The sequence below is a fragment of the Pteropus medius genome, unplaced genomic scaffold, assembly GCF_902729225.1.
Source record: "Pteropus medius unplaced genomic scaffold, Ma_sr-lr_union100, whole genome shotgun sequence".
Taxonomy (NCBI): Eukaryota; Metazoa; Chordata; class Mammalia; order Chiroptera; family Pteropodidae; genus Pteropus; species Pteropus medius.
The window spans coordinates 1,086,170-1,099,824 of record NW_024346062.1 but is presented as its reverse complement, the minus strand read 5'-3'; the positions used below and the strand labels follow the sequence as shown (position 1 = coordinate 1,099,824).

The window sequence follows — 13,655 nt, the reverse complement described above, 5'->3', positions numbered from 1 at the left end:
AGATTCCCGTTTCAGGCAACACAGCAGACCACATATATGTAGAGAACCCTCTCCCCATACACGGCACCTAAAAATGTCAGATCAAATTTTAGTTATATAATATTTTAAATACATAACTAAGAGGACGAAATCCTGGGATGCCAGATGTAGGAAAAACTGCAAATCCAAACAAAGAAGAACCCTGATGCCATGCCATTCACAAAATCACTGGGGCTTAATAAACCAGAGACAAAACTTGGGAAACAATGCAAGGTAAAATCAATCTGAGATCCCTCCACAAAGCCAGGTCTCCCTAAAAAGCAACATTCTCAGTGGATAAGGAAAAAACAGCTTCGCAGAAAGAAACAGTAGGAATACTTGTTTGTCCTCCTCTTAACTTTGGATAAAGAAGCAAAATAAAAAAAAAAACAGAAATCTTCCCTGAGAATTCCTAATCAAAAACTTACCAAACTTGCATACTTTCATATTACCCATATATAGACAAAATAATCCAAGCTGAAATTTTCATTTCAATGGATCCCAAGTTGGTAGTGACCTTAGGTACCAGGCAAAAGTAGAGGAACAAACTTAAAACCAGGCTTCAGAGAATTTTCACAGATAAAGCTCCAAGAAACTTTGGTTCATGATTTAAACAGAAGGAAACAAGCCACTATAAGAGCAAGCCCACAGACATACAAACTACAAAATAAGACTCACAATATTGTAATTATCAGATACAAAATATAAAAATGGATATTTCCAAAAAAATAATAAAATGTTTAATAAAGAAATAAAAGAGGGTAATAAAAGTATGACTCAACAACTAGAGACTATCAGAACTGACCAAACATCATCTTAAAACAGAACTTCTAGAAATGAAAACTGTAATAATCAAAATTTTAAATTTAATAGACAAGTCAAAGAGAAGACTACATAAAGAGGAAAAGATAATTACGAAAAATAGAAGTAGGTCTGAAGAAACTGCACAGAATGTGGAAGAGAGAACAAAAAGGAAAATGAGAGGTTGAGAGAGATGACAATAGAGTGAGAAGGTCTAAAAAACTAAGAGTCCCAGAGGGAGAGAACAGAGAGAATGAGGAAGACAATATTTAAACAGAATGTGAGGACACGAATCCTCCGGTTCAAAACTCTAAAACCCACCAAATTAAAATAAAGTAACACCTAGACATGTCACAGTGAAAGAGCAAACGCTAAGAACAAGAGATCTTAAAAACAGCAAGAAAAAAGGAAATGTCAGTAAGACTAAGAGCTAACTTCTCAACAGCAACAGTGGAAGCCCAACTGATGAAAGTGACTGTCAACGTGGAACTCAAGTCCAATGAGGCTACCTTCTGAGAACCAAAGTGATAAAGAATGAAAAATATTGAAAGAGTTACTACCAACAGACCCCCACTAAAGGAATTTCTACTTCAGGAATAAGAAAAATGATAAAAGAAGGAAAATCTGAGATGCAAGAAGAAATATCTTTCTGCCTCACTGTATACTCTGAGTATAACATCTTCATTTCACTTTCATCAAAACTCCAGATATAAAAGGAAAGTCAACTTATCTGTAGAAAAAGGAAGACACTCTAGGGCAATGGATGTATCAAAGTAAGATATGTTCTTTTCCTTCTGACAACCTTGAAACTGTGTCTGCACTGACAGACCCTGGGGAAAACCTTAAGTATTAAGAAAGGCAGAAGGTGCAGAGATGATTACAGAAAAATACTGAGACAAGGCAGGAGAATAGTAGTAAAGCGACCTTGGGGGCAGAATAAAAAAGTCTAGCACAGCAAGGCTGTATATCTTGCTCCCATGGTGGATAAAATTTCACAAGTTAGAAAAAGACTATTTTAAAATATATCTCTGAAAGTAAAGGAGTTATAATTCCTTTTATTAACTTTTTATTGAAGTATAATTGACATATTATATTAGTTTCAGGTGTGCCATATAATGACTTCAATATCTGTATATATTGCAAAATGATCACCACAGTAAGTCTACTTAACATCCATTACCCATACATAGATACAAAATTTTTCTTGTGACAAGAACTTTTAAGATCTACTCTTTTAGCAACTTTTAAATATACGATATTATTAACTATAGGCACCATGCTATATATTATATCCCCTTATTTTATAATTGGATGTTTGTATCTTTTGACACGCCCCCGCCCCCGTCTTCCACTCTCTGCCTCTGGCAACCACCAATCTTCATTTATCTATGAGCTGGATTGTTTTTTTGTTTGCTTAAGATTCCACATATAAGTGAGATAAGGAATTTGTCTTTCTGTCTGACTTATTTCCCTTAGCATAATGCCATCCATGTTCTCACAAATAGCAACATTTCCTTCTTTTTTATGGCTGAATAATATTCCACTGTGTGTATACTTATATGTGTGTGTGTGTGTGTGTGTGTGTGTGTGTATATATGCGTAGATATATACACACACACATTTTCTTTATCCATTCATCCATCAATGGACATTTAGGTTGTTTCTAGTTCTTTTATATTATAACACAAATTACCTTACTATGTTTGCTTATTCTGTGTGGCTCTGGAGCACTCAACTAGAACTACTAAATAAAAATTATAGGAAGATACATATTTTGGCTCAGCAGAATTAAGAACATCATAACAATCATGGTAATAAAACAGTGGATGGACTATTTTATAACATAGTGAACTATGCACTGGAAATTCCAAAGATGTTTCATTATTAAATAAATGATTGAATATTTAAGATCCCTAAACGAACAGGACAAACAAGCAGAGACTCATGGACATGGGACGACAAACTAGTGGTTACCAAAGGGTAGGGGTCAGGAGGGAGGTAGATGGGATAAAAGAGGTCAAATATGTAGTGACAGAAAGAAATCTAACTATGAGAGGTGAACACACAATGCAGTGTGTGTGTGTGTGTGTCTTACTGTTGAATTGTACACCTAAAACTTACTGGATTTCATTAACCAATGTCACCATAATAAAAATAAAATAAAATAAAGATCCTTTCAAGGCATGGGATGTCTGCAAGTTGTCTTTCCCATGTATAAACAAATATATGTTCTCCTTCCATATTCTAAATTCCTATTTAAGAAAATTTCTCCTTGTTTCTTCCTACCCCTTCTTTTCCATCTGTGAACCAATAAAGTTCTTAAGTATAGTCAGAGTCTAAAAGCAATTTTCCTAACATGTTCTTAGATCGCCTACCTCAGGAACTGCTAGTGTTTATTGAAAATGCTGACTCTGACTGTGGACACACTGATTCAAAAACTTAGGGACTGAAGAGAAAGGATTTGCATTTTGAACAAGCTCTAATTTTTAGTGTGCTCCCCAGGGTGATTCTTAAACACCTTGAAATTTGAGAACTCCCCTCTACGGCAACCAAGTTCAGAGCTTCTATAAACCACTGTCCTATCCTAATGGTGACACTGCCAAAAGAAACCTAAAACTTTCTGCAGCTTTCATCAACGAAGTCTCTGAGCAAACAAGAACTGACTGTGGCTCTGCCTAACACAGATTCCTTTGTCACAAAGGGTGGTGAAAATTAAATACACTAATGTTAGAATCAGGACAAATAGAAATAATTTTATCAGAATAGATAACCATTTTTAAACAAGACTTTTTTTAAAGATTAGAATAATTGGGGGAGGCAGTGCATAATAGGAAAAAAGAAGGGATATGCGAGGATGGGAGTTTCCAAGTAGAGAAAGGCACATAAAGGAACAGAAGCAAAACCATACATATTTATTCATACATTCCTCAAGCATTTATTGATCAACCACAATATAACACAAACAGTTACAGACACTTGGGATACATTAATGTACAAAACAGGTAAACATCCCTACCTTCACAGAGCTTACATTCTAACAATGGAAGAAAATACATATAACAAATACACTATAGAGTATCTTAGAAAGCTGTAATTTTTATGGAATAACAAGAACAGGGTGAAGGGGTCCTGAGAAAAAGTGGAGTGGGGATCGTTTTACGGAGGTGGTTAAGGAAGCCAATATTTAAACAAAGACTTTACAGAAGTGAAGAAGTCAGCCTTGCAGATATTTGGGGTATCTTGCAGATATAAGGATCATCTTAGGCAGAGGGAATAGCCAGTGCAAAGTAAGAATGCCTGGCATATATGAAGAAGACCAGTGCTGGATAGGAATACATGAGGGAAAGAGTGTAAGGAGATAAAGATCAGAGAGCTATTAGGGACCAGACTATAGGCTATTTTAAGGACTCTTGGTTTTAGTCTGAAGAAAATTAAAAGCTAATGAAGAGTTCTAGGCAGAACACTAAAATGCTCGACTTTTCTTTTTAAGAGCTCACCCTGGCTGCCAAGTCAAAAATAGACTGAAAAAGGTAGAAGGAGGGAGAGTAGTTAGGAAACCACCACTGCAGTAATCCAGGCAAGGAATGATCACAGCTCAAGCCAATGGTGGCTATGTAGATAAGGGGTCTGTTCCGCATGTATTTTTAAGGCAGAGCCAACAGGATTTCCTGACAAAATGATGAGAGATATAAGGAAATGGAAATAGTGAAACACCACCAAGATTTTGGCCTAAGCAACCAGTAGGACAGAGATAAGAAAAACTGAAAATGAGCAGGTTTATGAGTAGGGGACTCAATTGTTTTCAACATGTTGAATTTGCAATTTCTAAGACAGCCAGGTAGATATGCCTAGTAGGCAGTTGACTATATCAGTTCAGGGTTCAGAGCAGAAGTCTGTGCTGAAGATGTAAATTTGGGAGTCATCAGTATGTACATGGTATTTAAAGCTATAAAACTGGATGTAATCACCATTTGAGTGAGCATAGAGAAGAGAAGCAAAGCCTAGCTCCTGGTGCACTCCAACTCTGGGGGTAAAGGGATAGGAGAAACAGCAAAAGAAACTGAGAAGAAAAAATTCAAGTTCTCTGAAAGCCAAATGAACAATGTGTTCTAAAAATGAGACAGTGATCAAGTGTCAGTGCTGATGATGGAGTACGGCTAAGACTGAAAATTTATCATTGGATTTAGCAATGCGGAAGTCACTGACTACCTTTATGAGTGCATTTTGGTAAAGTGTTGAAAGCAAAACCCTTATTGAAGTTTCTTTTAGGAGAAAGGACTAAAGGGGAAAAAAAAGTAGACAACTCTTCAGAGGAAGTCTGCAGCAACAGGAAGCAGAGAAAGTTTTTCCAGGAAGGGTATTCCAGAAATGCACTAGAAGGGAAACGAGGTTAAGATAAAGTTTTGTTACAGTTACAGTAATCAAGACAGTGTGGTACTGGCATGAGGATAGTCATACAGACCAACACGACAGAATTTAGAGTCCCAAAATAAACCCTTATATTTATCATCAATTGATTTTCAACAAGTGTCAATATAATCCAATGGGAAAGAACAGTCTTTTCGACAAACAGTGCCGGAACAAGTGGATATCCACATGCAAAGGAATGAACATTTATCTCAAACATTATACCAAAATTAACTCAAAATGGATCATAAACCTAAATGTACGCACTAAAACTATACATCTCATAGAAGAAAACAGGTAAGTCTTTATAGCCTGAAGTTGGGAAATGATTTCTTAGACATGACACTAAGACAAAACATAGAAAACCAAAGAAAAAATAGATAAATTTTACATCAAAATTTGAAACTTACGTGCATCAAAGACCACCACCAAGAAGGGAAAAGACATCCCACGGAATGGGAGAAAATATTTTCAAATCACATACTTGGTAAGAGACCTATATCTAGAATATACAACAAACCATTACAATTCCCTATTTTAAAAACAGCCCAATTTAAAAATGGTTAAAGGATCTGAACATTTCTCCAAAGATGATGCACAAATGAGCAATAACAACATGAAAAAAATGTTCAACATCATTAGCCATTAGGGAAATGCAAATCAAAAACACAAGGAGCTTCACATTCTCTAGGACAGCTATAAGACAATAACAAATGTGGAGAAACTAGAACCCTTACACACTGCTGATGGGAATGTAAAATGGTGCAGCCTCTTCGAAAACAGTCTGGTAGCACCTCAAAATATTAAACTCAGTTACCATATATCCCTGAAATTCCAGTCCTGGATATATATCCAAAAGAAATGAAAACATACATCCACACACAAAAAATAGTATGCAAATGATCATAGCAACCAAACCCTGGAAACAACCTAAATGCCCATCAACTGATGAATGGATAAAATGTGGTATAAAAATCAATAAAAAGGAATGAGGTATTGATACATGCCACAATACAGATGAACCTTGAACATTATGCTAAGTGAAAGAAAGCAGACACAAAAGATCACGTATCGTATGATTCCATTTATATGAAATTTCCAGAATAAGCAAATCTATAGAGACAAAAAGTAAATTAATAGCTGCCTGGGGCTGGAGAGGGAGGGGAAATGTGAAGTGACTGCTAAAGGGTGCAGAGTTTTATTTGGGAGTGGGAGGAACGAAAATATTCTAAAATTAGAACTTGGTAATGGTTATATAACTATGACTACACTAATACCACTGAATTGTACACGTCGAATGAGTGTATGGTATATTAACTATATCTAAATAAAGCTAAAATACATGAATAAATTTTTGTAATCTTTTTCTAATATGAGAGAAAACATGTTTTTATAATATGAATGATCCTGTAGAAAGTGAAAAAACTAATGATGTAGGAGGGGGCGATTTAGCAAAGTTCTTAGAGTGAGAGGGTTCAGCATCTAGTGCACAAATAGAGGGAACGGCTTTAGACACGAGCACAGATAGTTCATCTATAAATAGCAGGCAAAAAAGCAGAGTATATGGTTACAATATAAATGCTGGTATGTAGGCGGATGTGCTGATGGGAGTCTGTGGATGTTCTCTATTGATTGATTTAATTTTCTTAATGAAATACGCAAGGTCATCAGCTGAGAGTGAGATTAGGGGAAGAGATTTTAAAGATGAGAGAGGAAGAAGAGAGTGGTCAACTAAATGACTAGACTATTCTGTACAATTCAGAGCTGGTCATGAACTGAAAGTGAGACCCTTCAGCGTGGTTTCTCTAGCCATATTTAGCTGCTAGGGTATGGGCAGAGACTAGACAGAGTTCTATTTAACCAGCACTTGGGTTTTAGCCAAGGAATTATGTCAAAGTAAAGGGGAGAGGGGAAGGCAAGGGAGTTGAGGGTACATTCAAGGGAGTGATTACAATGACTGAATGTGGAATTTAAGCTGAAAGAAGATAAGAGGTGGATAAAGGGCAGTGGTTGGTAAGATTGACAAACAGAGGTCCTGGTAGAGTTTAAAGATGTGTTGAAATTGAGGAACTAGAGGAATGACTAAAAAAATATGTGACATTAAGATTATGGAAGAGTTAAGTAAGCAACTATAATGCGTCTAGGATATGACCAGGGAAGTGACTGACTTGAGATGACATGGAAGGCAAAAATCAATGGAAGAAATGAGGTCAAGGCACTAAGAGGCAAGACCACCACTAAGATTTCAAAGTAGGAGTAGTGTTAGAAAGTAATGGTGAACCAACAATCACAATTAGGAAAATTTTAAAAGGAGAAATAAGCAGTAGTAATTCAGGGATCACAGCCACAAAGAGTGCTGGTACCCAAATATAATCTGATGACATGAGATTCAAAAAATATTTTTAAGACAGGAGGGAGGAAGAATGTCTGGAAGCAGCAATAACAAATAGGACATCTACCCTGCCTTTATGCCCAGTTGTCTAAGAACTGTGAGAGAAAAAGTAGTTTTTGAGACGGTTGTAAGGGAAAGTATCCCTGCAGAAAGGACAGTTTCTACAGAGCAAAAGACAAAATATTCATTAAAAAAGGATAAAGATATAGGAGATTTTAATAAAAATGGACTGTGACTTCCAGACAGCACATTGGAAGGATTCAGAAATTAAGGAAATAGAAGAGTACAGAATAAGGAATGTGCAGAACACCATGAGGATTAAAATCCAGATAAGAAGTGCCCTGGGAGTCTGGGGCTTCTTATGGAGACTGAAATAAACAGGAATCAAGGACATAATCAAATTAATCCTGACAAACTTTGACAAGTGTTGAGGGTAGGAAGAGATAGGTGTTCTGGGGCTCCACTTTGACTCTTTTGAGTGTGAAGAGATATGAAATAACACATTCTTAATCCTAATGTGCCATCTATTCCAGTGGGGTGTACAGAGATATAAAATAACGCATTCTTAATCCTAATGTGCTGTCTATTCCAGTGAAGTTCTAAGGTGAACTTCAGTGATTCTCCCCCTCCTGGCGTTCACATCCTTATAGAATACTCTCTCAAGTGAATGCAGGCCCACGACATGTTTCTAACCAACGAAATATAGTTTAAGTGATGGCATGTCATTCCCTTGATCGTGTTACATAATATAAGATTTCATCTGAGCAGAGTAGAGAGACATTCTGCAGACTTGATGAAATAAGTGGCAATGTTGGAGGAGGTCACGTGGCAAGGAACTATGTGATTTTAGGAACTGGATGGCATCTATAACCTTAGGGTAGTCTCCAGCTAAATGCCCACAAAAAGCCAGGGCCCTCAGTCATACAATCACAAGAACATTAATTCTGACAATAACCTGAATGAGCTTGGAAGCAGATTCTTCCCCAATCCAGCCTCTAGATGAAAATGCAGTTCAAATAACACCTCGATCACAGCCTTGTGAAACCTTAATGACCTAGTTAAGCTGTGCCCAGACTCCTGAACTACAGAAAGTGAAATAATAAATGTGTGTTTTTCAAGATGCTGAATTCATAGTGATTTGTTACACAGCAAGAGAAAATGAATATATCTCGCATGAAAAGTTCATCGTGACCCACTGAAGGACGTCAGGATAAGTAAGGGGAGCCAGGCATTATGACCGCGAAGTCAGTAGATGACTTTGGCTAGAGCAAATGGCACGTTAGAGGACAAAACTTAAAAGATAATCTAAGGGGATAGTATATGGGGGCTCTCTCAGTTTTTCTGCAAACCTACACTACTCTAAAAAATAAAGTCTATTAATTTAAAAAAAAAAACAGTCTAAGCACATAATATAAATATATATATATATGCCTTACTGTTAAAATGTACAGCTGAAACTTACTGGATTATGTTAACCAATGTCACCATAAAAAAATTAAAAAAAAAAAAAAAAAAAGACAGTCTGATGTCAAATCATGGAGGGCCTCACATGCCACACTACTAAATAGGCAATGCATAATCAATGTACACATTTCTAAGGAGAGCTGACCTAATCTGACCTCTGCTTTAGGAAAATTCTAGGCGCAGTGCAAAAAAGGTAAGTAAATAGGCCATTGTATTATTTCACCGAAGTACCTGGATTAAGACAGGTTAACAGGAATGAAAAGGACAGGTAATATCTCCTGTAGTATAAATGACAGGATGTGGCAACTGATTAGATAAAAAAAAAAAAAAGGGACGCTGTCTGAGCCAAAGAGGACTTGGGTATTTCTAGCCAATGACACTAGGAGGGCAGAAGGCGCTAGTTACCATTAAATGAGAACAGAAATGAAGAAGATTGATTCCAGAAAGGACAGATAATGAGCTCCAAGAAAGCCAAGACAGTAAGACACAAAGGGGAAAGAAAAAAAAAAATTCACAGCAATAAAAAAGACACACAGCATTACAGTACAGAAAATGCTTTTACAGTATAAGAGATAAACTACTAAATACATTTATATCCAGTCAGCCCCTAGAGCTAAAAGTTTTACCCATTTTCAAAAGAAAAACTGATGTTAGAAATTATTTCACCCAACATTAGCCTCTCCGCCTCCACTGTTACACATTAAAAAAAAAAAAAGTCCAAAGAGATTAGATGGTTTGCTTAAAGTTACCAACTAATTAGTGGCAGGGCCCAGATTAGAATACAAGCCTATGACTCTCAGTCTACTTCATGTTCTGAATCATCTTAGAGGCAGTTCTTACATAAATCACTTATCTATGTCCCTTATGGCCAGAAATGACCACGTGGGCATACCAGTACTTCAAATTGTCTTCTGTTGGTTCTTTCTGTCAGGAGGTACAGATCCTATTGTACATATGAAGAAATGGTTCTTCTGTATATATGATAGAAATCATATATGGCAACAACTAGCAGAACAGAAAAGGAACCAGGCAGCCTATTTCTGAAGGAAAAAGAAGGACAGTAAACTAAAGCCCTGAGAAATATCACTGCGGATTTATACCAGCAGTGCCACACTTCCTCCACACACATAGGTGTCCCCATCCCTATACTTCAATACCCAGCAGAAGAAATCCTACCCGCAGCCATGAATGCCATCACTAGTGGCTGAAACTAGTGAAAATCAAATTGCAATAGGCATTTTCAACTATTACCTACTTTAAAAGTCTCCACTGATACATACCCAATTCTCAGAGATAAAATAATCCTAGTAATTAATGCATTCAATTTTAAAGGGTAGGCTTGGGAACCTGCCTACTATGCTCAACATAATTTCAGTGGGGAAATGCATTTTGAGTTCAAACAAAAAAATTATTTCATAACTCAAGACTACCTTCCATTTGTATAGTATATCTCAATTCAGACCAGCCACATCTCAAGTGTTTGATAGTCTTCCATTATACTGCCAACAGACCGACTTAATCTATACTATAAGGTGTCCTGTGACAACTCTTTTCTCTGAATTTATAATACAGAGTGAATTAATATGTAAATTATTAAAATTATTCAAATATTTAATTGTTGCCTTTCTTAATACCCTACAGTATCCGTTTGAACAAAACTAAATATAAAAAGAAACCTAGTTTAAAAAAAGAACAAGACATCTTAGCAAAGTTTTATACATTCATTTTGCAGAAGGATCTTATTTGACCTCAAGTAGTTCACCACACCCTTATGCAACAATCCAGAATGTTCATTTTCACAAAAACTTTTCTAAGACAAATATGAATACCACCAATCAACTAAAATAATATTTAAACCAAGTTCTAACATACTACTTAAATCAATTATCCAAGTACACCTAATCTGTTTTAGACAATATTCACAGTCATTACAAAAAGGACAAATTTCTCAAACCATACATATAAAGAACAATGGAATTTTTAATTTTTTATTAGTTCAACTGTGCTTTTCATCATGTAAAAAGTTCAGTGGAAAATGCGTAAGTGCTCTCGCAGTTTTTCTGGTTCTGATGCGTATCACTGTTCCATCGTAAAGTGGCTTCTCTCTGTTTATTGCCTAACTACTTACTTAACACTACTCTTTTGGAAAACTTTCCTTGATTATAGAATCTCAACATTAAGGACCATAATTTCTATTTTTACATTTTATTTTTCTTGGGTATATCTTATTTGTTTTCTTAAAATCTCAATTAGGTAAGAAATTTTTCATATACAAGGACTATATCCTCTATTACTTAGGCATCTATCTCTAAAGATAAGACTAGCAAAATGGAAAAAGGCAAAACTTCGACAGAAAACAGATGTGTTAGTGAACCAGTTTGCCACTTCCAAGCTGGATGACCTTTGTCTCAGATTCTTTATCAGTAAAATGAAAATTTAAAATATCCGTTTTGAATGTTATTATAATACAAGTACATGGCATAGACAACTTGATAAAAAAAATACTGCTATCACTGATAAAAATAATCTAAAGCTGCTCCTGTCAAAAGGTTAAACATGTTTGTTGATAGTAAAATCTTTTTAGAAGTTATATGAAAACCTCTTCTATTCTTTACCAGCAAACTTTAAAGTCTTGTTCCCATTTCCACTCCCTCCCCAGATGAAACTGCCATTTTAAATGTCAAAATTAGTCCATTTATTTCACATGATCCAATCTGAAATTTACTTTTTCAATAAATACTTTAGTGATCCCAGCCTGGGCTGCCGTTGCTACACACAAGTAAAGGGTGCTAAATGAGGGCTTTGAAATAACAAAGTGAAATTTAAAAGTTCATTCTTATTTTTTTGAACCACAATAGTTCATTCTCCTTTTTTTCCACTTTTTAAAATTTATTGGGGTGACACTGGTTAATAAAATTATATAGGTTTCAAGTGGACAATTCTATAACACATCATTTGTATATTGCATTGGATATTTACCACTCAGAATCAAATCTCCTTCCATCACCATATATTTAACACTCTTCACCCTTTCCTACCTCTCCCTTTTCCCTCTGGTAGTCACTAAACTGTTGTCTGTGCCTGAGTTTCTGCTTGCCTTGTTTGTTGCTTTCAGTTTTATATCCCGCACATAAATGAAATCACATGGTTCTCAACTTTTTCTGTCTGACTTATTTTGTGTAGCCTGATAATCTCAAGATTCATGTTTTCGCACATGGCAGTATTTCATCTTTTCTCACGGCTGTATGCTTTTACTTCGTACAAAGCTCTTCCGAAAATAAAGTTAATTTAATACACCTTGAAGAAATTTCCAAGCAAAAAGCTACATAACCTTTTCGAATATTTCCTAGACTATGAAAAACATACTATGAAAAACATACAACAGGAAGAGGTGTTCAAGTAAAGATTATTACACTGATATATACCATCCGAGCATATAGTTGAAGAACTTCAATATCTTTAAGACGATGACTAACATTTCAGGAGCAAACGATGTTTAAAATTAGGGACCTCATGAGTATGATACATAAGCTAAAGACTCAAACACAGGAGACAAAATCATTTGCCAGAGAAATTTCTCAACAGAACCTACCTCAACAGTTCTCAAAACTGGTTCACAGTAAAACCATCACAAGAGCTAAAACAAAAACAAACAAAAAAGTACCCAACTATAAGAGATTAGGGTCCTAGTGGATAGTGTAATAAAGCTCCCCTGGTGCTTCTAATACACATCTAAGATAGAGAACCCCTATTTACAAGGATTTTTTTTTCCTCATACTCCTATGTTTATAATTCAAGACTAAATTTTGAAGAGAAGAATATGTTCCCACGCTAGGTAAAGTTCTAGAGGTTCTAGTCTATTAAAGCAGAATGCTGGTACTATTCAGAATATAACCTAATCCAAATGACAATCACACAAATATTCACGTACAGTTCTATACATAGGTCTCTCAGAGTAAGAAAATATCACCCCATATTACCATGAAGACAACATACACACCAAAAAACACTTCTCTCTCCTATGTAAATTAACAAAGTAAGATTTACATATTAGAGGAATTATTAGCAATTTAATTTGTGTGGTATAAAAGAAAATTTGCAGTATTACAGTAGGACCATCAAGGTAATTTTCAATTACTACTGATATTCCTTCCTATTTTAAAAAAATTAATTTGCTAAATTCCAAATAAAACACTAACAGTTCATTTTACATAAGTTTAACCAACTAAAAGAAACCATAATTGATATACAATTCTTATTTAATTTTACTGTTAACATTTAAAAATAGTCCGATTTCAAAAGGCCTTACTGTTCTAGAATCTGAGAATGGGTTATATTCATCGAGTCCTGGTGGGGCAGTTCTTGTCACTTGTGTAACTGATGGGTCCTGGAATAGAATTCAAAAGAGAAAAAAGATTACTTATCCTCTATTTACAAAGTGTTTGCTTTATCTGTACTTTTGGTCACCCAGCAAAGCTAACGGAGGAAAATGAAGATTATTAGATTTACTCAGTCTCATTCCAACAAAGTTGAAATTTAAACCCACAGCCCTAACATCCTCAAAGAAAAACAA

At 35.5% G+C, this 13,655-nt stretch overlaps 1 protein-coding gene across 2 annotated transcripts in view; it reads right to left on the bottom strand.

Moving 5' to 3' along the window:
- The window catches only part of SCAMP1 (secretory carrier membrane protein 1), an 83,755-nt gene that overhangs the window by 47,807 nt on the left and 22,293 nt on the right, over positions 1–13,655 (bottom strand). The window contains exon 2 of one of the 2 annotated variants that reach the window (XM_039874891.1): positions 13,392–13,469. The exons of the other annotated variant lie outside the window; for it this stretch is intronic. Coding sequence (XP_039730825.1) covers positions 13,392–13,469 — 78 coding nt within the window. The remainder of the gene's footprint in view (positions 1–13,391; positions 13,470–13,655) is intronic. 2 annotated transcript variants of the gene reach the window in all.